The sequence below is a fragment of the Lepidochelys kempii genome, chromosome 5, assembly GCF_965140265.1.
Source record: "Lepidochelys kempii isolate rLepKem1 chromosome 5, rLepKem1.hap2, whole genome shotgun sequence".
In the NCBI taxonomy this organism is placed as follows: domain Eukaryota; kingdom Metazoa; phylum Chordata; order Testudines; family Cheloniidae; genus Lepidochelys; species Lepidochelys kempii.
Window position 1 is genome coordinate 74302153 of NC_133260.1, and position 26503 is coordinate 74328655.

Here is a 26503-nt window from a genome sequence, read left to right on the forward strand (position 1 = left end):
TAATGTAAATATACTTCTGTTGTCCTCTGCCTGGAAGCAAGCCAGTCAGACAGGTAAATACACATTCCTTTGTCTAGGACAAGCTGGATTTATGCACTGCCTCCCAAATACAGCATACACACAACTTTGTACACAACATGTATATATACCACACAATGATTTTTGGTACCTGCATGTCATCAGTTTACATAAGACACCTTACATGACACCTTTTAGATAATATTATGACAACAGTGTGTAGGATGTAATGAGTGGGTCAGGCCTGGTGTCAGATACAGTATGGTGAGTTCTTTGTCAACTGGCATTGAGGGGCTCCCAGGCTCATAGTAATCATGTAACACATTTTTGTTTTGCATTAATAGAGTACTTTATTTTAGGCTGAAAAAATGAACCATTTAGACCTCTATAGAGAAAAAGAGCATCCCGATTTAGAAAAGTGCTTTTCTAAATAAAGTACTATAGTTGCATGTACCAAAATGGATTTAACTCTTTTTTTCTGCTATACAGGCAGTCTATCATAACCTGAAACCAGCTATTCTGCAACAGCAGCTGGAGAGCATTCACCTTGATCTAGACAAAGCAGAAGCATTTGTCAGTGCGTGGACTGCTGCAGGTCAAGATACAATTGAAAAGTTCAGGCAGAGGATTTTGGCCCCTCAAAAGGTAGCAATTGTTCTAATTTTAAGTGGAACTAGTAGTTAAAACAAAAATTATTAGGACACGAATATTATAATATTCCTTTTTTTGTTCTGTAAGGACAAATTCTATTGACCAGCCAAGAAATTAAAAAAACAATAAGGAAATTTTATATATAAAGTATGTCATAGGTTTGACACTTTAAAATCCTGTACTCTACTTAAATTACACAAAGTATGTTGTAAACTGTTGTAAAGTAGTATAACTCCATTGAAGATAATGCAGCTCACCAACCAAGAATCTGGTTGTCTGCATCCTGTAAAAATGTATATGAAGCAATGAATGAATGACATGTGACAGTAGATAAAATGCACAATACATGGGTCCTTACATATTGTGTAATTTAAGTAGAGTATAGGACATTAGCTTTAAACATGTTTGCTTCTTCCCTCCTATTAAAAAAGTGAGCTTTTTAAGTGCTGTGTGTGTTACTTATTGTTCCGCTATCTGTATGTTAGGGCCTGAACCTACAAATGATTTTGATCAGGTGTAATTCATACTCCCATTGACTTTAAAAGAACTTTTACAATAGTAAACATTTTGCCTGTGGGATTGGCCCTTATATTACAAGATGCCATGATTAGTACTGTAAAATGGTTGGACAGCATTAGAGAAAACTAGTTTTGCTTTTGTGCTTTGTCTGTCTGAGGATAACAGTTGATTATTTAATAATTTTATTGTGTTTTTATGGTATAGAAGTAAACAATATATAGTACACAAAACTAATAGATAAACAATATTTAATACACTGACAGGAAATGAATGTATTTGTTTATGGTCACAAATTTTAAAATTCCTGCCACAGTTAAATCCTGATTTTGGGACAAAAGAATTGGGGCATGGAAGAGATCTGAGAAACTTAGAGCTGTATTAAGGGCCTAATTTTCTAAAAGGCAGAAGCTCAGGCTTGTGCACAGTTGTGTACTTCATTAAGGCATGCAGTTACTGTGACTGTATGTTCAAATCAAATATTTGTGCACTCAGATATCCAGTGAGGGAAATAATTGATAGAGAACACAAATACTAGATTTGCACATGGGGTTTCCCTTCTTTTGAAAAGATATTTTTACAAACACCTAGATGTTCAGGTTTCGTGCACTGAAATGCCAGAAGTTAGTTAAGAGTCTAGAGTAGTGTCACTCTGACTTTAACAGCAAATGAGTGAGTTACCAAAGTACTTTTCTTAGAATACACAAACTGCATGTAAAAATGAAGTGTGATCTAACAAAGAGAATAAAGCCAGAATGAAAAGGCTTTGTTGGTCTTAAAATATGCAGTGGAACAGCATGACCGTGAGTTCTCTTCATCCACAGCATGCAACTACATACTGGGAACTGGCTTGCTGTTGGCTACTGTTGGACATACGTGAATTTACCAGACGTGACCTTTTGGCCCTTCACTGTTTTTGGGGTTGTGGTCATCCTGAATCTTGCTCTGTGTGTGCTAAGCATGTTTGTGTATTATATGCCTTTGCTTCCCTCCTTTGTGTTTGCCTTTGGAGACTTGCATCAGATATTTCATCTTGAGTCCCTTTCTGGAGATTCTTCATGTCTTTGTCTTCATCTCATGTAGTGGAACCACATTGTGCCCAGTGTATTAGACTCAAGCCTCCGAATATAAGCAAACTCTGAATATGGTTCATAATAATCTTCCAGTAGAACAATCTTCTAGTGCAATAATGGAATGTTGCACTCACCTTAGTTGTTTACCAAAACAAATATAGGTTTAACCTGTGTGCCTAGACATGTTTAAATTACCATTTTTCTGTGGGGCAACTTGTGGGTTGTCCGGATGTTATATGATACTTTACTCAAACTTGAGAGCTGAGCATAGGAATGTAAGGAACCAGATGTCACTCTCTAAGTTGAATATAGGGATAGTGTTACGAATTTATTTTGGCTGCTTGCTTCAGAAATCTTTTAAGGACTCAGTCATGCAGATCTTACTCAGGAAAAATCTCCCCCTGAAGTTAATGGGAGGTTTCCCTTACTAAGAACTTAGAAATGCAGAACTAGTCACTATCTTCTCAGCTGTCTAATCAGCTCCAAATAGAAATCATTTTAAAATCAAAATAGGATAAGCCTGCAAGACTTTATTTATGGTTTCTCTATATTATTGGTTTCCCATGTGTTCAGCATATCTGTGTAAATTCTTTCATCTAACCTTTCAATGTTTATTGACGTATTCTTAAAGTAATTGCATAGTACTGCATTTTGGTAACCATTGTATACTCAGTCTTAAAGTCCAGAAATATTTAACCATCATCAAAGTTATAAAAGATTATTTGGTGTCATCACTTAGTTTTTATTTTCACAAAATGGGTTTTTTGTGTACCTTTGGCAATATTGGAAAAATATACTTTGTGTTCATATTTGGAATATGTTGTTTTAGTTCTAGCAGTAACCTCACTGTAATATTTTCATCCACCCCTATTGACAGAAAATCAAATATATTGGAGTCCTGAACATCCTTTGAAACAATTAAAGAGATGTTTTCACTGAGACTGGAATAGCATCTACATAGAAAGTAGAGATGTAAAATCCATCTAAAAATTCTCTTTGACAACACTATCCTCATATATGTATATAAAACGTGGAAGATCTTTGAGGTAACATTTTTCAAAATAGTTGGAACTGTTTAAATACTCCTTTAGTTGTTCTTGTGTGTGTATGTATTTGCATACGTATACTGTATTTATGTGGCCAAGTATTCAACATGTGGTATCTGTTTGCATGTGCAGTTTTCACATGTTGTCACTTATGCGTGCAAATGATAGAATATATTTGTGGGATTTTTAAAGGAGTCTAATGTGACCAAATTGATAGACATTTAATGGAAGCTCAGCAACTAGCTTCCGTAGGCTCCTTTAAAAAGCTTAGCCCACGTATGCAAAATATTTGTGCTGCCCTATACCTGCAGATGAAGTCGGCCATTTGTACATTAATCATCTTTGTGTGCAAAAAAAAATGACAAAGCCTCTTTGAAAACTTGTCCTATAACATTCATCAACTTCTGTTTCCCATATGAAGCTCCATTATTGTTAAGATGTACCCTTTTTTGTTACTTTCCAGTATATTAGTGTTTTAATCTAATCAGATGCTGCTCTTTTAATGAGAGACACGCACAATATTAGAGTGGTCCTAGCAAAGGTGAAGTACCAAATTCCAGTAACTTTACCAATGCATTCTAAGTTTCTCTAATAGTCAGACTGATGCGATGACTGCACTACCCTGGAGTTTGGACTATGAGGATGTAAATAGCAGCGTGCACCAAAGTGCTGCAGTGTAACTCCCCGGGGTGGATTCTGTGGGTGCAAACTAAAAGATACCTAGTTTGCATTAGTATAGTCCTCTTTCTTTTAGTTAGTGCCTGCAGTTTCCACATGGGGGAGTTATAACACAGTACTGGTGCATGCTGCTATTCACACCGGATAGGCCAAACTGTGTGTCAGTGTAGACAAGCCCAAAGAGGTGCATTCAGCACTTTCTCACACAAAAGCTTATGCCACAAATTTCAAACTTGGATGCCCAGATCCTGATTAAGGGATCAGATGTTAATAGATGCCGAGTACCAGCAATTCCCATTGACTTCCAGTCAATAGGGTGCTCCTCTGAAAATCTGGCCACGTTTATTTAGCTGCCTAACTTGAGACACCCTATGGAAATGTTGGCCATGCTTTTATTTTTCTTTTAGTTTTGGGGATGTTTCAGCTCATACCGATCTAAAGATGCTGGAATTTACACTATATATTTGCAGGTCACTTTTTAAGATCCTTTTTGGCCGAGCAAAGCAGGACATTGCACTCACCTTGATGTCATTTTTCTGTGTGTCTGGATGTAATCCTTTTAAACGCTGCATCTAATCAACTGCTAAAGTTTCAGGGAATGTTCTAAGCATCAATAGGCAGAACTGCCTATTGATTTTGGTAAGCACAGGAAAAGCCATTTGCACTTAAAAAGTTGTTCCTTGCTCTTTGTGCTGGAATCTGCCTAACAGCTGTGGGGCAGATGCTCAGCCAGCAGGGTGAACCAGAAGGAGAAGAGAGTGAAGTAGGTTTCATTCTTTCCACCCTCCTACAGATGCCTCCCCAAAGTCTGCTCCATGATGGGGGGAAAGGAGGAGAAGGGGGCACCAGCTGGCTGCTGTCCCTTCCATTCTGGGGGTAAGAAAGGTATTTTGGAAGGAGGAGAAAAAGGAGACACACAACCCCTGGGAATGGGTGGCAGGGGGGACACAGAGCCCCTGGCATGGGAGAGGAGGTAGGGGGAGGGCGTCAGGGTGCCTTTGAAATAGAGGGGGATGGGACGGTGGCACACAGGGAGCTTGTGTGTGTGTGTGGGGGGAGCAGTAATTCACAAACTTTATTGGTTCAAAGAAAAGGAGTACTTGTGGCACCTTAGAGACTAACAAATTTATTTGCGTATAAGCTTTCGTGAGCTACAGCTATCTCCCCACTGTATTTTCCACTGAATGCATCCGTTGAAGTGAGCTGTAGCTCACGAAAGCTTATGCTCAAATAAATTTGTTAGTCTCTAAGGTGCCACAAGTACTCCTTTTCTTTTTGCAAATACAGACTAACACGGCTGCTACTCTGAAACCTGTCTTTATTGGTTCAGATATTGATGTTTGATATACCACATGCAAATTTATCCTTTTTGTACACATTTATTTTTGGCCTTAATAAGCTGAACTTGAGTATTTACAGACTTATAGTAAAATAAGTTTTGAATATGGCTGGGCGAGTCTAGGTGGGAGGGTTAGAGGACATGAGGTATAGAGCTGTGTTGGGAATTTTTCAGCAAAATTTTTTTTCCTGGAAAATGGTGATTTGTCAAAACTGACCTTTTTTGGGGGGTGGGAGGGGGAAGCATCAGGAAAAGTTTCTTATGTTCAGGATTGAATTTTTGGTTAAAACCAGAGAGAGACCCTCCCCAGAATAGCCTCATGGTAGGACACACAGATGGGCTGTGAGAGATTCAGTTCATTAGTCTACCTGATTTAGACCAGGGACTTGAACCTGCATCTCCCACATCCCAGAGGTTTTCCCTGACCACCAGGCTACTGGTTGTCTTAGGGTGGATAAGCACGCGCGCTCTCCTCTAGCTCTCTGTGTGTGCTGGCATCTACCTCGGATGTGGTAATATCTACCTCCATATCCTCCTTCCCATTTGTCATCCTACCATTATCCCTAAGCTCCTCATTAAAGACTGAGGCAAAGTATTTGTTTAGATATTGGGCCATGCCTAGATTATCCTTAACCTCCTCAGTGTTTAGTGGTCTCACTTCTTTCTTTCTTTGTTTTTTTCTTATTTATATGGCTATAGAACCTTTTACTGTTGGTTTTAATTCCCTTTGCAAGGTCCAACTCTACATGGCTTTTGGCCTTTCTCACTTTACTCCAATCACTTGCCTCAGTGGCAAACTGCAGTCCCGATTCTAGCCGCTCATCTCAGTGGCAAACTGCATTCCATTCACCAGCCACTGCCTTAGGTGGCAAGTGTGGGGAACCTGGCCCACCCGCTACTCTGAGTCTCGACTCAGGGACCCTATATCTGATAGCCACGTACTGCCCCTCCTCCAACTCCGCTGTCTCCTTCCCTTGGCCACTTTCCTGCAGCCCTAGCATCTTCTTCACCCTTGTATCAGGGCTGTAGTCTGGCAGCTGTCAGCCTGGAGCTTTCTCCTACTCTACTGACCCTGCCCAGCACTGCTCTGTCCAGCATTCTAAGCAGCCAGTCCTCCTCCCTCGCCTTTCAGGGAGTGACTGCCGCCTCCTGTGCTCAGCAGCCCCTTCTTATATGGGCCAGCCTGGCCCTGATTGGATGTTCCAATAAAGTGATTGGCTGGCACTATAAGCCTTTTCCTTATTGGCTGCCTCCTGCGCAGCCTCCCCAGGGTGGCTTTAACCCCTTAGCTATCAGTGAGGGGCAGCTGCCCCATGACAGTGGGTGTTTTTCTGAAGTTTCTCTTCCTTTAACTCCTTCATCCGAGTTAAAAAGTTACAGGAGAAAAGGGACTATGAAGTTTTGCACTTAAAATATCAGAACTTCTTTGTGTGCTCCACCTTGCAAAATTAATAGATTTTAAAGCTAGAAAGGAGTATTAGGATCATTACATCTGATTTCTTACACAACACAGGACATGGATCCTTAACCAGTAATTTCCATTTTGTCAATAGCATATCCTTTAAAATGATGTCCAAACTTTATTTAAGCTTAAAGTGACAAAGAATCCCTAGATTAAGTCATTCCAATTCTTTATTACTGTCAATGTTAAAAATGTGTGTCATATTTCTAGTCTAAATTTGTCTAACTTCAGCTTCCGACCATCGGATCTCATTATGTCTTTTTTCATTACCTTAAAGAGCCATCTAACTATCAGAAATCTCTTCCCCACGGGCAACCCAAATTCTGGAATTTCCTAACTTCAGAGTGTTTGCATATATGTGTATTCATATATATTAGGGCTTACGATTAATTGCATTTAACTCACGTGATTAACTCAAAAAAACAATCGCTTTTAATCGCACTGTTAAACAATAGAATACCAATTGAAATTTATTAAATATTTTGGGTGCTTTTGTACATTTTCATATATATTCTATATTGTAATTGAAATCAAAGTGTATATTATTTTTGATTACAAATATTTGCACTGTAAAAATGATAAACAAAAGAAATAGTATTTTTCAAGTCACCTCATACAAGTATCGTAATGCAATCTCTTTATTGTGAAAGCGCAACTTAAAGATGTAGATTTTTTTGTTACGTAACTGCACTCAAAAACAAAACAATGTAAAACTTCAAAGCCTACAAGTCCGTTTAGTCCTGCGTCTTGTTCAGCTAATCGCTAAGACAAACAAGTTTGTTTACATTTACAGGAGATAATGCTGCCCACTTCTTATTTACAATGTCACCAGAAAGTGAGAACAGGTATTTGCATGGCACTTTTGTAGTCATCATTGCAAGGTATTTATGTGTCAGATATGCTAAGCATTCATATGCCCACTCATGCTTTGGCCACCATTCCAGAGGACATGCTTCCATGCTGATGGGACATTAGACATGCAGTTTTCTTTCTATAGGTCTAAAAACTGTAGATTGGTGTGGATAGTTAGCTCAGGCTAGATAGTTCTGGATGCTTTGTATCTGTGATGAGACCACCACCACTGTCTGTAAAGTTGGTTTGGTAAGCCCAATGATTTTAAAACTTTGCATGGTGTGGTAAAGTTTTCTCTTTAATCTTGTGTTATGTATAGTATAAGTGTTGGAAACATTACAAAACTGTAATATTTTTAATAGTAATTTTGGAGTTACCTCACTCCTCTAGATAGGCTTCAGTTTCCAGCATACTCTGATACTGGTTGTCACCTCAGCAGACTGCTTGCTGCAATATCTCACCTAGTGGTAGCTGATCATTCATCATCAATGGATTGGCATTGCAATGTCTTGCAATATGATAATGAGGAAAAGTAAGTTTTTCAAGATTACTCTGGGTCAGTCAGTACATGAAGTACTGACACTGCTATATATTTTTTAAAAAATTTGTGGATACTTTCTAAATGACTTCTTACCTTAATTTTAAGACCTCTGTTCCATTGCTGACTGTCATTGTTTCTTACATATACATCAGAATAATTGGCTCCAGTTCAGCTTCTGCCAAGAGTTTGTCCAGTTATGATAGTGTCTCCTCCAGAGGGAATAAAACATAAGGGTTTATGTGTCTGCTACACATCCCCATTCACCTTGCATGTTTCTGAAAATTAAATCTCCTAGTCACTACCATCTGCCTTCTTTGTTATGTTCTCCCCATCTTCCTAGATAGTGTTCTCTTGATAGATGTACTGCCGTTGCGTTACTTAACTATGCTTTCGTTTAACATGGGTTTTTTTTCCGCTTTTGGGTTTGTTCATATTCATGAATCTTTTTTATACAATCTGTTTATGGATTGCTTCTAAAAATGAAAAACTCATACACTCGGCACTGGATATAGCTTAATTAGATTCAACAGTGTCCAGGTGCTTGACAGGGAATTTCTTCAATTACCCAAACAATCCACTTAATTAAAAACTCTTGGATTTGCATTCTCCTCTTTAGTCCTAAATTGTGTAAACTTTTTTTTTTATAATAGATGGCACAGATAGTGATGCCTGTAGTTAAGATAGACCATGTTTTCAGTTGAGAAAAACTTTGCCAAACTTAAACTGTTTGGGTTGAAATTTTTCATGCTGTGGGTCTGCTTTGTTTTCAGCCCCCACTGAAGTTTTAATTAAAACAGCGTAGCTGTTTCTGGGAATGAGTTTAGGGGAAAATATGTTGTTCTGTCCATATTAGAAAAAAAAAATTATCTGTTTCGCTGAGAAGCTCTAGTTCTTCCATGAGCAGGAACTTGAAATTTGGGAGAGGGGTGGCCTTTGTGCCGGGGTGTACTTTTGCCATCCTAGCGAAAATTTGCCCAATTTTGGCCAAGTTATAAGCCCCTGAAAAATCTGTTTTTATATGCTCAATAGAGGTTTCCCAGAGTTTGGGCAGCTATCTCTTCTGAAGATTTCAGCTACATTGATTACGCTCCATGCCCTCCTAACTCCTACATACCAACTGAATTGCAGATGTTCCATCCCCCCAGAGTGAGCATGCTCCTCCTGGCGGCTGCAGAGCCTGAGAAGGACTCTTCCTGCAATTGCTCCTCCTGGCCCTGATGGTCTGCTATTACTTTGGGCAACAGAACTGAGAGTGGCGGGGCGGGGAAGAGACTCTCCTGTAGACTCTCAGTGTCCCCATAGCTGGCACCCAGGCAACATGGAGGAGGAAACAACCAGACTCATAGGCTGTGTCTACACTGGAGCAGAAGGTGTGATTTTTTCAGTTTAGGCAGACATCCCTGAACCAGGTTGACTAAGTTGGAGCACTAGAAATAGAAGTGTAGCTGCTGCTGCTGTGGGGTTTCACAACATGTGAAAGAGTACTGGCACAGGAGTCTGTGCTCTGGGAGTTGTGCCTGAAAGACTAGACACCAAGCCAGTGTCCGTCTCAGTAAGTTTAAAAATATAAGGGATCCAAGGTTAGGTCTAATACAGCAGTCTGGTGACTCTCCAAATGGGGAGCTTAGCCAAGATTGTAACATAAGAATTTTTTTTTTTAAATTGGTCTATAAACAGTTAGGAATTAGGTGACACAGGTTGTGTTGTATTTGGGATTGAGCAAATAACACTTTTACATATTAGTTAACTTATAAATAACCTGGGTTGGGTTTTATTTTTTTTAATTTTTTTTGAGTCAGGACAATCAGTTTATTGTTCCTCCTAAATAACTTTCTCCTTTAAAGTCATGAATAGTTGCTGTTCTGTCTCTTCTTTCTGGCACAAACAAATACTATAATAGCTTTTTCTGTAACCATCACTAGCCTTTCTTTTTCTCAGTCAGTTTCTCATTTTATTTATTCACCATTTTTATTCATGTGGTTTTTATCTTCCTGTGTACGTGCATGCACGTGTATAATCATTACTGTTGAGGCTTACCAGCTGTCTTTTTTTTCAGTTGCTTTATAAATCTGCATATAAATTCCTTGTCTTTTTTTTTCTTGAACATATATTTTTAAGGTCTAGCTCAAAGGCATTTGTCATTTCACTGTGTAATGATCAAGAGGAAAACTGACCAGGAAAAGAGGTGTTTATAGCACTCAATAGAGAATCTCATGAAACATATAAGAAGGTTTTAAAACCTATCTTTTATACAATAGGCAGCCGCTGCATATCCCCTAGGATTGGTAAAGTGGCATGATATCCTCTCAAGTAAACTAAAGAGGTTATTAAACTGCAGGTTCTCTTTTAGTCTATAGAAGGAAGACTTTTATTTTAATGAGACCTGCTAAAAGAAGTTACAATATCTTGGCGTGTGCCACATAACTGCCGTCTCCTGGTTCTAAATCCTGTTTCCTGCCTGCAGTTTTCCAGCAATGACCCATCTTCCCACACCAGCCTAATAAAATATAAATCAATAATAGCAATTTAGAAAACAAACAGTTTTTATTTCAGATTTTTTTGTGAGAAATGCTTATCTTTGAACTGTCATACACTTGGGTTGAGTAAAATGGATATACTGGTATGTTCCTTTAAAGAAACATAGCTAAAACAAAAACGAACTTTTTTTAAGCCAAGAAACTGAATGTTTCTCATTTCATTTTTGAAAACCCTGCTTTAAAGGATTGGGATTTTTTTTGTCAGCGCTTGTAGCCATTGGGAGGACTAAGCCTTTTCTAAGTTAATCGGGAACAAATTCATTCAATAGTCTGTAGGAAAGAGTGTGCAGAGTTGTCCCACTGAATGGGCAGTGCAGATAGTGCTAGACAACTCTGTGTTAGTCTCTGCTGCATGCAGCTTACTACACTGGTTTCTTTAGAGGGCTACTGTCCAGGAGATAGTTGAGGCTCCCTGATTCTGCCTCAGCTCTGTTGCAGTTTACGGCTGCTTAGTTAGATCAGTTTAGTTGTCAGATACTATTCTGCCTGGTGTTCACATAGCTTTTTAATACTCACTTCTTCCATGACACCACCAAGAAGTGAATCAACCAAGACATTTTTGACATTTATTTCAAATGCATAGTTTCTAAAAGCTATACAAAAATGTGTTCAACTATACTGTACACATGTCCCTGCTGCTTTGTGTGATGTTATTGCTGTAACCCTTGACTTCCTCCACATGTTCACCCTATTGTTGGTTGCCCTGTCACTGTGGCATATGTGAAACAATATTGCACACATTTTGGTGCAACTCATCTGTGTTGTGATGTGTCTAGCACACTTTTGAGTACTCTAAAATTTATACCTTATATAGTTTAGTTTATTAATATAGCATCTTAGCCATATGCCATTGTGCGTAATACCTTCTATTGTTAGTTTTTTGGCCCTAGGAACTTTAAAATTAATAGATTGATTTAAGCAAAGGCTATTTTTCAAGTCTATGATTGAGGAAAAAGGGATTATTAATATGCTGATGCCAAAGTAGAAACACATTTATACTGTATGGTTAAACTAAAGTTGTTGTTTTTACTCATGGAGACTTGGCCAATGTAATTTGATTGTGATCTTTGCAAAGTTACTTTAGCTCCTGAGTTTACAAGAAAGTACTGTCCTGCCGCTTATTACCTAATACCTTCAGCCTCTGCAGTATCACCACAGAGGTACTGAAGTATGCATAATTTCTATCATCAAACATAGATAATAGTAACAATAACCTGTTTTCTCACCGGCCTGGACTTTCTTGATCTATGAAATGTTTCCAGCTTGTGGTCCAACTAAGAAGGTAGGAGTCTAATTAGATTCCAAGAACTTGACCTAGCCGACATGCTCTAAAACCTTACCAACTGCTATATAATAATTATAATAAGCCAAATCCTGGATTCAGTGCATAGCCTGTGTTAAGCTTGATGCTAAAAAGAGTCACGTAGGGAAGTATCTTCCATTCCCTTGTCCTCCAGGATGTACTCAAATCACTGCTGCAGCTTCAAGGTAGTACATGGGTGGGGAAAATAGCTGATGGAGCCACATAGGTTTGTCTGCACTGCAGTCAAGGTATGTGATTGCAGCACATGTAGGCACACCCAAACTAGCCTTAATCTGGCCAGTTTGAGTACCAATAGTAGTGAAGCTGTGGCAGCATGGACTTCATCTGGGCCTCTGGGTATTTGCTCAGGGTGGCTAACCCGTACTGAAGTCTTTGCTGCCAGAGCTCCATTGCTGGATCAGAGCTTGCTTGTATGTGTGTACACATGCTGCAATCACACCTCTAATTGCAGCGTACGCATACCTGTAATTGCATGTTCTCCAGATCTGCCCTTATGTGTCCCTCCCACAAACCTCCTCCATTCTGGAACACAGGACTCTCCCAGTGGAACATTGCTTCCAGACACAGTAGGTATGGACCCTTTAGTAGGGATGACCCATATGTTGCCTACCATGTGCCTTGGAATCACACTATTTATGCTCCCAGTTATGCCTTGTATACTCACTAGGGGAAAGGCAAAATATGTCCCTAATGAAGAGTCAGAGACACACTGCTGCAGCACATCTTCAAATTGTTAAACTAGCTGTAGAGAAAAGTAATTATAAATGTGAGTAATTGACTTAAAATGGCAGTTGCATCAATAGTTAACGAGCTTTGGATTTTACATATCTTCTATACAAATGTGAATCAATGATTTCTTTACTAACAGCCTAGTAAGTAACTGGCTGAAACTGAAAGCATGAAAGTCCATCTTAGTGGCTTGAGTAGACATTGCTAATACCAGAAAGGTCACTACTGTTAGAAGGTAGCCTCAGATCTGTGCCAAGATTTAAATTTATAAAATGGATATTAATATTTATTTTCAGTCATGCTTAAAATCAGTGACTGTATCATTGGAAGCTGATTTGACCCGATTGATGGGCTCATTATAAACTAGATCAGGAGTCGGCAACCTTTCAGAAGTGGTGTGCCGAGTCTTCATTTATTCACTCTAATTTAAGGTTTCGCGTGCCGGTAATGCATTTTAACATTTTTAGAAGATCTCTCTCTATAAGTCTATATTATATAACTAAACTATTGTTGTATGTAAAGTAAGCAAGGTTTTTAAAATGTTTAAGAAGCTTCATTTAAAATTAAATTAAAATGCAGATCTTATCAGTTTAGTGTAGTGGTTCTTAACCTGGGGTGCACGCACCCCCTGGGGCTGTGAGATGCCCTTTCTGGGGGTGCGAGACATGCAAGATTTTTTTAGAAGGTAAATCATCAAAAACACAAATTAAGCACAGGCACATAAGTACAACTACTTTCTTTCATCAAACCTATATATTTATTAACATTATACATTTTTAACGATTACTGTAATATACAAAGTTTTTAAGTTTTCAAGTTTTAAAGCTAATTGTAGTGTAATTTTTGATAAGGGCTGCAGAACGCTGGGCTCAGGCCAGGAGTAGAGCCCTGGGCTGGCTGCTGGTACCCTAAGCCGGCAGGAAGGCTGAGCAGGGCTGGAGGCCTGGACCCCAGCTGGAACCCCAGACCAGCAGCAGGGTGAGTGGGGCCTGGGGCTGGTATCCCAGGCCAGTAACAGGCTGGGCAGGGAAGATGGCTGGGATGCTGGTTGGCAAGGGGCCGGCAGCCAGAACCCCAGACTGTCAGGGGGCTGAGCTGGGTGGCGGACAGAACCCCAGATCGGTAGCGGCTCACCCGCTGCTGGTCTGGGGTTCCACCCATTCCTGCCATCCAGGGTCCCGGCCCCACTCAGTCCACTGCCGGCCGGGGATTCCGTTCACTCAGGCTGGCAGTGGGCTGAGCTGGGCCAGCGGCCGGAACTCCAGACAGTCAGTGGGCTGAGCGGGGCCGGTGGCCGGAACTCCAGACCGGCGGTGGGCTGAGTGGCTCAGCCCGGCGGTGGGCTGAGTGGCTCAGCCCGCCGCCAGTCTGGGGTTCCGTCCGTTGGCTCCTGCCAGCTGGGGTCCCGGCCGCTGGCCCCGCTTGGCCTGCTGCCAGTCTAGGGTTCCATTCACCCAGGCAGGCAGTGGGCTGAGCGGGGCGGGCGGCCGGGACCCCGGCTGGCAGCGGCATGCCGGTAAAAATTGGCTCGTGTGCTGCAGGTTGCCAACCCCTGAGCTAGATCAATAAGAGATTTAATACCGTACCTTAATTTTCTTGATATACACTTTTCTTCTCAGTAGTTGCAGTAGTACTGTGTAATCTAGCTGTTTCAAAGGAGGCTACAAAAGATGCCTATGGTTTTGTCCTTTGTCACAAACTTAGTTTACTTTAAGTTTCTGACCAACCAGTATTACATTCCATGCTAAATTTAAGTACCATTCTGTCCTACTCCCACTAGATAGCTAACTTGTCAAAAAACTTATACTGATTTAATATGAGCCAGATCCATGTGTAAGTAATCCTCTGGACTTTGTTGGGAGTATATATGCGTGTATGCTTTAAGCGTGGTAGAGTTTGTGTGATCTAAAGGTTACCTTCTTAAACTGTTCCAGGTACAGCAAATTATAGAACACTCACTCTCAATTTAGCACTACTGCTGCCTGCTCACAAGTATTCTGACCAGAAGGCTATGCTTTTCTGATTTTGTAATTAGGATGAATTTGCAATGTATTTATCTGAGATAAATGTAAATTATTTTTCTACTTTGTCACACCAGGACAAAGCCAGTCAGCATTCAAATCCTTTTATATGTAAACAGGAGTAGTGTTTGTTTGTGCAGAGATCTAATGATGTATATGACAAGGTATTCAACACCATTTCTGAGTCTAGGTTTTCTATGAATATAAAGCAGCGTTATAGGCTTAATATGGTTTAATTGTGCTTGCATATATGTATTCTAATCCGAATCAGATAATATCAAAATCTTCAATTTATTAGATATTTTAATAAATTTATTTTAACAGTTATTACATAGTTTATAGTTTGTAATCGTGCACAAATGAAAGGTGTAATTTGTATTACCTTTTGTGAAAAGCTAGTAATTTTAAATGCCGAACATCAGGGAATCTTGCACAAATGGGAGATGCAATTTGTATTATATTTTAGTGAAAAGCTAGTAATTTTAAATGTAGTACATTTTTTCAAAAACATCACAAGGATCTGAATGTAATAATCAAGGTATTCATAATATGTTGATACTAAAGCTTTAGCTGATCGGTTGTCACATAATTATCTAAGCTTCTTCTTTTGTAGAAATTCTGATAATGTTGATTTCAGCCACTCTTAAAATGTGCAGCCTTTGTTACAGTTTAAGCAGTACCGCTTATTTATTGTCACTACTATCTCCACTACTTTCTCTGGGGTAAATGCTGCTGGCACCCTCTACTCTGCAGATATGTGCTAAAGTGTGGAAAATCCGTGGAGGAGAAACAGTGGGTGGTTTAGCTGATACTTCAGCATCCTGTTCATGCTGCAGAAATGTATAAACTTTCTGCTTGACCTCAGCTTGATTTTATCACAAGACTCATCATTGAAGCCCTACCAAATTCACGGTCCATTTTGGTCAATTTCACTGTCATATGATTTTAAAAATGGTAAATGTTATGATTTTAGCTATTTAATTCTGAAATTTCATGATGGTCTAATTGTAGGGGTCCTAACCCAAAAGGAGGTGTGTGTGTGTGTGTGGGGGTCACAAGGTTATTATAGTGGGGTTGCGATACTGCTACTCTTACTTCTGCGCTGCTGATTGTGGTGGCACTGCCGTCAGAGCTGAGCAGCTGGAGAATGGCGGCTGCTGGCTGGGAGCCCAGCTCAGAAGGCAGAACTACTGCCGGCAGCAGCACAGAAGTAAGGGTAGCATGGTATGGTATGCTGCACAGCTCTGAAGTCAACACAGAAGTGAGGGTGGCAATACTGTGATCCCCTGAAATACCTCCGCCCCTCGCAGCTCCCTTTTGGTCAGGACCCCAATTTGAGAAATGCTGGTCTCCCCTGTGAAATCTGTATAGTATAGGGTAAAAGGACACAAATGACCAGATTTCTTGCGGGGGATGGGCGGGAGACGCACTAGATTTCATGGTTCGTGATGTGTTTTTCATTGCTGTGAATTTAGTAAGGCCCTACTCATAATATGTAATCCCTAGCTCTTGGAGACAGGTGATTTGGTGATAAACCCAGATTTCATGTTGTAGTTTTTTTTTTTTTAAGTAAATTTTTAGTCTTCATGGTGATGGAGAAAAGCTTGAACATGTGACCAGAATGGACTCTAAAAGCTCATAAATGAGAAGACAACAAGGAGTCCGGTGGCACCTTAAAGACTAACGGATTTATTTGAGCATAAGCTTTCATTGGTAAAAATTCGACTTCTTCAGATACATGTTACTAACAGATTTATTTGAGCATAAGCTTTTGTGGGTAAAAATCCCACTTCTTCAGATGCAGAAGATGCATCTGAAGAAGTGGGATTTTTACCCACAAAAGCTTATGCTCAAATAAATCTGTTAGTCTTTAAGGTGCCACCAGACTCATTGTTGTTTATGTGGATACAGGCTAACACGGCTACCCCTGATACATAAACGAGAAGGCCACACTCCTCACTCCAACATTTTTATTTTCAAATCGCATGATTTTTAAGCCTGTCTCAGGTCCCAGAATTTTGCCTCAATTTTTTTGACCTCTTGGAGTTGAAAATTGTGACTACCGAGGGTACAGTCTGGGCTATGTCCCCTCAATTATCCAATCTGGGAGCTTTTTACCTTGCTTTACTATGAGGGCAACCACTCCTGTGGTCTGCTCACACACAGCCTCTAGTTTGTAAATCACTCCCAGTTAAATGCTATAGCCAGCCACTCATGATCACATTACAGGGCAACATCAGCAAACTCCCAGTCTCAGACTTTCCCCCAGAAATGTGCATCTTGTACTGCCCAGCACCCTCCTGTACGTTACAAGCTCATATAAAGTCTGTCATTTATTAATGGAAAATAATATGCACAAATCTGGTTTCCCAAACACTTCAGTCTAAACAACAAAACAAAATTATTATTTATGGAAAGATAGATTTTAAGTGCTTACATGTAATGAGGTAGGTATGTATGTCAGAATTGGTTACAAGGAGATAAAAGGTAAAACACAACTAACACCTAACTTAACAAGCTAAGTGAATACAAAGCAAAGGTCTCTCTCACTCACCACATATTCCAGTGGTCCTGCTGCCTGAACCTCTTTCAATCAGGATTTCCCCCCTCCTTCCCCAGTACAATGCTGCTTCTTTTGTTCTTCAGGTGTTGCAGCTGGGTAGACAGCAAGGAGGGAGAGATGATTCTCTTGTGCAAAAATCATCTCCAGGTGATGTTCAGGAGACAGAGTTTAATCTGCTGCTTTGACAAACTGTAGCTTTTTGCCCACCCTCTCTCTCCTGCCGAAGAATGGCCACTTAATTAGGTGATGGTCCATTTGATCTTGTTGACCCTGGCTGAGGGGTTGGCTAGCGTTTTGTTTCTGGGGGACTTGTTTGTGACTACCCTCCAGAATACATTGGAACATGTCTTGCTAACATTATTCAGTGGAATTTTATATCCTTACATACAAATGTTGCCACACATATTTTACCAGGATACTAATGATCAGCAAATCATGAGTTTTCATATATCTTACACAATATGCTTTGAATAGAATTTAACATAGTCTTGTAGAAAGGGTGAACAGAGGGGTACAGACTGTCATAGCAATATGGGGAAGTGAAATAAGATGTTTCACTGCCCGCTTTGAGTGTCTGCTCACATACCCAGTTCTTTCTTCGGCCGTAACGCCCCTTCTCTTCCTCTCAAATTGCATTTCTTACCAAGAATTTACCCTGATTTCATCTCCAGCTCAGTTTCTGATTGGCACATCTGACCCTGCTCTCCACACTCTCAGCTGCAACCCTGAGTGTGTCTTTGTCATGGACATCCAGTGTTCCACCACTCTCAAGTTGAGCATCCTTCACAGTCCTTTCTTGCTCCTTCCCTGGCAGATGTTCCATAAATACTAACTTGTATTAGTGATATTGACTGCCTCCTCCCGCCCCCATCTTCTAGTTATACCTCCTTAGTTTACAGACACCTGAAAATGTGATTTTTTTAAAATAAAAATGTTGAGCTAAAACTAGATAAATGTTAGTGCTACCAGTAAGACATTATGTAGCAAAATAACACGTCCACCATATTTATCTTCAAATTAGAGAGAGAGGAGCTAGCTTTTCTTCATATAAATGTGTGTGTGTAGAATATCTATAAATGTGTGTATTATATATATAAATGTATAAAGTATGCTGATGAGGAACTGTGAAAAGATGCCAAAAGTCTACAGTAACTGAACGCATGTATTTATTTTCATAAATTAAGAGGACTATTTTTTTTTTTAAATCCAAGGAATTACCTCTGAGATTACATTAAAACTCCACAATAGATTGTGGATACTGGAAAATCGTTCAAACCTTTTTGGGTCATTATAGTAAATATTATATTAGAAATGAAAAAAATTGAAATGTCTTTTTATCCTTTGGAAAAATAATCCTAAAAGTTGTACCACTTAATTGTTGGCAAGTACTGTGAAATAAAGTATTTCGGAAATAAATATTGTACAGAAACCTTGTTACCACTCACAAAAGGTTAGTTACTATTTCAGAATTTTGAACATCTTCCAAATAAGCAAAGCCACGGCAAAATATATGTTCTATCTCCCTTTCAAGAAAATAAATAGGCAAACCATTTGAAGCTTCAGATAGCATAGAGTATATTAATCAAATATTGTTCTCAAACAGCTATATTAAAATACCCCCCCCCATGAATCTTACCAAAAACAAAGTAATTTTAAAGTAAACCAATATAAATAAAGTTAGGGCTTTTATTGCATTGTTTAGACTATTGTGTTGCAGTATTTATTGTGTGTGTTCTAAGATGTCTGCAATATTCCAGAATAAGTGTGAATTAGGAGTGAAGTAAAAACCATAAATCTGCATTTCTAACACAACATGATGTTTAGTTTACCGCTAGAGGTCCCTTTCAAAATAAAACAAACATTTGGCTCAAGCCCCCTCCCCCCCCCTAAAACCCTATTGACACTTACAGTTCTAAAAAATTTAAACGAAAATGTTGGACTCCCTTAATGTTGTTCCATCTGGGGGCAGGTAGTGGGAGTGAGGAGTCCAGCTCAATGTGCAGCTGAGGCTACTTAACCAAGGTAGCATGCAGCCACCAGTCGTCTCTCACACTCTTAAAGTTACTGAAACAATCCTGTAGTAAAACTGTCAAGGTTTTGGGGCCTAGACCATGGATGAGAGTTCTCTCAACAGCCCTGTTAGCAAATACACATTGCAAGCATGTCAAAGCATAACCACTATCCCCATTCCACTGTAACAAAATGTGCAGGAGACGTTAGGAAAACTCAGGAGTCGCATAGCAACCATGTGGTCTACTAAAATCACTACTGTATTGGGATTATTCCTAGCTCTGCCAGTGGCCTGCCAGGTGACCTTAGGCAAATGACTTCCCTTCTCTGTGCCTTAGTTTCCCGTCTTTAAAATGGGGATGATGAAGTAAAATACTTCAAGATTTTACTTGATACTTCAAGGGACAAACCATCCCGATGAGTCGAAAGAATAGTAAATATGGCAGGCGACCAGCTTGGCTTAATGGTGAAATCCTAGCGGATCTTAAACATAAAAAAGAAGCTTACAAGAAGTGGAAGGTTGGACATACGACCGGGGAAGAGTATAAAAATATTGCTCGGGCATGTAGGAATGTTATCAGGAGGGCCAAATCGCACCTGGAGCTGCAGCTAGCCAGAGATGTCAAGAGTAACAAGAAGGGTTTCTTCAGGTATGTTGGCAACAAGAAGAAAGCCAAGGAATGTGTGGGCCCCTTACTGAATGAGGGAGGCAACCTAGTGACAGAGGATGTGGAAAAAGCTAATGTACTCAATGCTTTTTTTGCCTCTGTTTTCACTAACAAGGTCAGCTCCCAGACTGCTGCGCTGGGCATCACAAAATGGGGAAGAGATGGCCAGCCCTCTGTGGAGATAGAGGTGGTTAGGGACTATTTAGAAAAGCTGGACGTGCACAAGTCCATGGGGCCGGACGAGTTGCATCCGAGAGTGCTGAAGGAATTGGCGGCTGTGATTGCAGAGCCATTGGCCATTATCTTTGAAAACTCGTGGCGAACCGGGGAAGTCCCGGATGACTGGAAAAAGGCTAATGTAGTGCCAATCTTTAAAAAAGGGAAGAAGGAGGATCCTGGGAACTACAGGCCAGTCAGCCTCACTTCAGTCCCTGGAAAAATCATGGAGCAGGTCCTCAAAGAATCAATCCTGAAGCACTTGCATGAGAGGAAAGTGATCAGGAACAGCCAGCATGGATTCACCAAGGGAAGGTCATGCCTGACTAATCTAATCGCCTTTTATGATGAGATTACTGGTTCTGTGGATGAAGGGAAAGCAGTGGATGTATTGTTTCTTGACTTTAGCAAAGCTTTTGACACGGTCTCCCACAGTATTCTTGTCAACAAGTTAAGGAAGTATGGGCTGGATGAATGCACTACAAGGTGGGTAGAAAGCTGGCTAGATTGTCGGGCTCAACGGGTAGTGATCAATGGCTCCATATCTAGTTGGCAGCCGGTATCAAGTGGAGTACCCCAAGGGTCGGTCCTGGGGCCGGTTTTGTTCAATATCTTCATAAATGATCTGGAGGATGGTGTGGATTGCACTCTCAGCAAATTTGCGGATGATACTAAACTGGGAGGAGTGGTAGATACGCTGGAGGGGAGGGATAGGATACAGAAAGACCTAGACAAATTGGAGGATTGGGCCAAAAGAAATCTGATGAGGTTCAATAAGGATAAGTGCAGGGTCCTGCACTTAGGACGGAAGAACCCAATGCACAGCTACAGACTAGGGACCGAATGGCTAGGCAGCAGTTCTGCGGAAAAGGACCTAGGGGTGACAGTGGACGAGAAGCTGGATATGAGTCAGCAGTGTGCCCTTGTTGCCAAGAAGGCCAATGGCATTTTGGGATGTATAAGTAGGGGCATAGCGAGCAGATCGAGGGACGTGATCGTTCCCCTCTATTCGACATTGGTGAGGCCTCATCTGGAGTACTGTGTCCAGTTTTGGGCCCCACACTTCAAGAAGGATGTGGATAAATTGGAGAGAGTCCAGCGAAGGGCAACAAAAATGATTAGGGGACTGGAACACATGAGTTATGAGGAGAGGCTGAGGGAGCTGGGATTGTTTAGCCTGCAGAAGAGAAGAATGAGGGGGGATTTGATAGCTGCTTTCAACTACCTGAAAGGGGGTTCCAAAGAGGATGGCTCTAGACTGTTCTCAATGGTAGCAGATGACAGAATGAGGAGTAATGGTCTCAAGTTGCAGTGGGGAAGGTTTAGATTGGATATTAGGAAAAACTTTTTCACTAAGAGGGTGGTGAAACACTGGAATGCGTTACCTAGGGAGGTGGTAGAATCTCCTTCCTTAGAGGTTTTTAAGGTCAGGCTTGACAAAGCCCTGGCTGGGATGATTTAACTGGGAATTGGTCCTGCTTTGAGCAGGGGGTTGGACTAGATGACCTTCTGGGGTCCCTTCCAACCCTGATATTCTATGATTCTAAGATGAAAAGCCCTGTATAAAAGCTGGGTCTTTTCATTATTACCTAGCCACAGTAGTATATCAGCTGCAAACCTAGGTGAGAAATAGAACTATCGAAATGACTATTAGCTCCTACCAACAAACATTTCTCTTTCTTTTTTAAAAAGCTAGGAAATTAAATGGCAAAAAACTTGGTTAATGCAGCGTTAAGGTTGCTGAGTGACAGCTCATGCCTTTCCAGAATATCAAATTCAGCAAAACTCAAACTTTTGGAAATTAGGAAATACAGAGTTAAGGTAACTCCTATGCAACCTTAATGCTGCCCTCTTTGAGCAATGTCCCATAGTGCCTATAACACACACATTCCCACTGTGCTTTTTCACTTTAATTGATGGACGGTAACTTCACTTACTGTACACAATCACAGTTCTTCTTAGGAGCTCCAACTTATTCCTCTCCTATCCAATACAGTTACACGTAAATGTGAATGTATCTGGACTATATGGAGACCATTCCCAGTGGCTACTGGAGGCTCTGGGGGCAGAGCTAAGGTTGTGTGGGCGTTTACCTTAATTCTGTATTTCCTGTTTTCAGAAGTTTTAGTTTTGCTGAATTTGACATTCTGGAAGGGCAGAAGCTATCACTGGACAACCTTAACTCTGCATTAACTAAGATTTATGTCATTTAATATATTTAGTTCCATAACCAATTTAAAATGCATTTCTATGAACAAAACATAAAGAAATTCCAAATAGAGTTAAAAAACTTTATAAGACTAACTTGAAGCAGGTGATAATTATGCTAATTAAACCTCTCAGCGGGTAACTGCCCTTCAGTTTTCTTCTCTTCTCCTATAGCCAGAGAAATTGGTTCCTGAAAGCCCCCTAGTTCTGTGGCTTATGTAGTAATATCTCCCTTACAATGGGATATTGTGATGCATAATTTGCTAATGTTTGTAAATCACTTTAGGTCCTTGACTTAAAAGTGATATAGAGTGTATTTTGTGTGTGGTTTCCTTTTATGTGCATTTTGTTTGTTACTGAAGAAGGAACAGACTTTGCAGGTCACACTATTAGCTGTTTTGGTTCTGCAATGTTAACAGGAGTGGAAAGCAACACAGAATAATTTTTGTCATAAATATTGGCAGGCATGATGGAATGCACCCAGGGTGTGGACCTGCTGATTAAGAATTTGCCATTTTTATTTAGTCACTTTCCAAAGCAAACCACATTTGCCATTAAGATTCTATTTTTGGAAAGGAAATTTAAGTATAAAACAGAATGTAAATGGGAACCTCAGGGGGTCAACACTTTTGAAAATCATTTATTTTTTAGATTTGATTTATAAATTGCTTCCCAAGAGTGTGGAAATCACTGTAAGTCACTGTCCTCTTCAATTTTAGGAATACATTGATTTACTTGAACATATCAGACCTTTACCCTCAAGGCTGTCACAATTACCATAGAATAAACAATATTTAAAGGGTGTTTTTGCAGATTAATTTAAAACAAGCCACATTATATAGTTGAGGGAGAATTTGCAGAATGTGCTTTGCATAGGAACCCTAATGCCTATGTAGAGCCTGGCCATCCATGTTCATTGACACAGACTACTGAGAAATGTTGAAAGCTTACCTCCTTATTGCTTCTGCAGCAACTGATTCTAATTTGAACTTGTGTTTTATAGCTTGAGACAATTGGATGGCAGCTTAACCTTCAGATGGCTCAGTCCACCCAAGCTAAACTGAAATCTCCTCAAGCTGTATTAGAACTTGGAATGAGCAATGAAGATTCAAAGGTAGGAAAGCCACTGCCTGGCAGAGTGAATTTAGGAATTTTTGTAAGTATTATTATTTTAAGGTTCTAAGACTATAACTAGCTCTACTGATGGTCATTAATATCACAGCAGTGTTTACATTTATTTTTTTAAAGGTAATTTAATTTAAGCAACTGGAATTAATAAAAAATTGGCGTATTGTTATTTGCATTAAGTAGGTTTTGGGACTGAATGCCATATAAGCAGTTCTTTGTGCTATGGGGTATGGTTATTGTATATAATGTACCTCATGATTGATAATGCTTAGATATTTTGCATATGGTTTTCCACTGCCTTCTATTTTATACTTTGTCAAAGTAGGGCTGAGATTTTATCAAATCATTATGCATGTGTTCTAAGACCACTATACAGGTGTAAATGACAGTGGAGAGCCAGGGTCTTTACATTTTTAATCGTACAGCCTTATCTACCATGTGGTTTTTAGCCATTGGTTTAGCTACACTGAGACAGCCACTGATGTAAACATGCTGCACCAATGTAAACCTTGGGTTGTGTTGGTGGATCTTACTTCAGTTTGAAATGGACATGCTACGTCAATGGAAGCCACTTTTTACATTTATGTTGTATATTTTGCTACTGGTTTGAATTGATCCAATTGCATTGACTTATCCACAGTGGTGGGTAAACCTTAATATAGGCAAAGTCTGACTAATAGGGAAAGTAAATTTACAAAATCCCAAAGTAATACAAATAATGTTTTGTTTATGTTTGAATAGTAAGATCTACTGGTTTAGCATACTTTAGGATAGGATTATCTCACCTTGCCAGTGGAAAGTAACCTCTCCCCAACTTTTGTGGTCTCTACTTTAATCTGTGTCAGTGAAAAAGCAGATTTTAAAAAAAGGAGGAAAAATTTAATTCTAGGGACCTGATTCTGACCTCAGACCTACATTAATCTGACCTCAGACCTACATTAATCCACAATAACTCCACTAATTTAAGAACATAAGAATGGCCATACTGGGTCAGACCAAAGGTCCATCCAGCCCAGTATCCTGTCTACTGACAGTGACCAATGCCAGGTGCCCCAAAAGGAATGAACCTAACAGGTAATGATCTAGCGATCTCTCTCCTGCCATCCATCTCCACCCTCTGACAAACAGAGGCTAGGGACACCATTGCTTACCCATCCTGGCTAATAGCTATTAATGGACTTAACCTCCATGAATTTATCCACTTCTGTTTTAAACCCTGTTATAGTCCTAGCCTTCGCAACCTCCCCAGACAAGATGTTCCATGGGTTGACTATGCGCCGAGTGAAGAAGAACTTCCTTTTATTTGTTTTAAACCTGCTACCCATTAATTTCATTTGGTGGCCCCTAGTTCTTATATTATGGGAACAAGTAAATAACTTTTCCTTATTCACTTTCTCCACACCACTCATGATTTTATATACCTCTATCATATCCCCCCTTAGTCTCCTTTTTTCCAAGCTGAAAAGTCCTAGCCTATTTAGTCTCTCCTCTCATGGGACCCATTCCAAACCCCTAATCATTTTAGTTGCCCTTTTCTGAACCTTTTCTAATGCCAGTATATCTTTTTTGAGATGAGGGGACCACATCTGTACACAGTATTCAAGATGTGGGCGTACCATGGATTTATATGAGGGCAATAAGATATTCTCTGTCTTATTCTCTATCCCTTTTTTAATGATTCCTAACATCCTATTTGCTTTTTTGACTGCCGCTGCACACTGCATGGATGTCTTCAGAGAACTGTCCACGGTGACTCCAAGATCTTTCTCCTGATTAGTTGTCGTTAAATTAGCCCCCATCATAATGTACGTATAGTTGGGGTTATTTTTTCCAATGTGCATTACTTTACATTTATTCACATTAAACTTCATTTGCCATTTTGTTGCCCAATCACTTAGTTTGGCGAGATCTTTTTGAAGTTCTTCACAGTCTGCTTTGGTCTTAACTATCTTGAGCAGTTTAGTATCATCTGCAAACTTTGCAACTTCACAGTTTACCCCTTTCTCCAGATCATTTAGGAGTAGGTTGAATAGGATTGGTCCTAGGACTGACCCTTGGGGAACGCAACTAGTTACCCCTCTCCATTCTGAAAATTTACCATTTATTCCTACCCTTTGTTCCCTGTCTTTTAACCAGTTCTCAATTCATGAAAGGATCTTCCCTCTTATCCCATGACAACTTAATTTACATAAGAGCTTTTGGTGAGAGACCTTGTCAAAGGCTTTCTGGAAATCTAAGTACACTATATCCACTGGATCCCCTTTGTCCACATATTTGTTGACCCCCTCAAAGAACTCTAATAGATTAGTAAGACATGATCTCCCTTTACAGAAACCATGTTGACTTTTGCGCAACAATTTATGTTCGTCTATGTGTCTGACAATTGTATACTTTACTATTGTTTCAACTAATTTGCCCCATTACTGATGTTAGACTTACCAGTCTGTAATTGCCAGGATCACCTCTAGAGCCCTTCTTAAATATTGGCGTTACCTTAGCTATCTTCCAGTCATTGGGTACAGTAGCTGATTTAAAGGACAGGTTACAAACTATAGTTAATGGTTCCACAATTTCACATTTGAGTTCTTTCAGAACTCTTGGGTGAATGCCATCTGGTCCCGGTGACTTGTTACTGTTAAGTTTCTCAATTAATTCCAAAACCTCCTCTAATGATACTTCAATCTGTGACAATTCCTCAGATTTGTCACTTACAAGAAACAGCTTAGGTTTGGGAATCTCCCTAACATCCTCAGCCATGAAGACTGAAGCAAAGAATTCATTTAGTTTCTCTGTGATGACTTTATTGTCTTTAAGTGCTCCTTTTGTATCTCGATTGTCCAGGGGCCCCACTGGTTATTTAGCAGGCTTCTGATGTACTTAAAAAACATTTTGTTATTACCTTTTGAGTTTTTGGCTCGCTGTT

At 39.9% G+C, this 26503-nt stretch overlaps 1 protein-coding gene across 10 annotated transcripts in view; it reads left to right on the forward strand.

Moving 5' to 3' along the window:
• Positions 1–26503, forward strand: part of COMMD10 (COMM domain containing 10) — a 160515-nt gene that overhangs the window by 8519 nt on the left and 125493 nt on the right. For 5 of the 10 annotated variants that reach the window (XR_012159015.1, XM_073344756.1, XM_073344761.1 and 2 more), the window contains exons 4-5: positions 508–663; positions 23456–23566. Coding sequence is in view for 8 of the 10 variants with exons in the window: in XM_073344756.1 (XP_073200857.1) it covers positions 508–663; positions 23456–23566 (267 nt within the window). In the remaining 2 variants the exon portion in view is untranslated. Of the gene's footprint in view, positions 1–507; positions 664–23455; positions 23609–25316; positions 25383–26503 lie in introns of those variants that run through there. The other 5 variants (XR_012159013.1, XM_073344754.1, XM_073344758.1 and 2 more) reach the window with 3 other exon arrangements.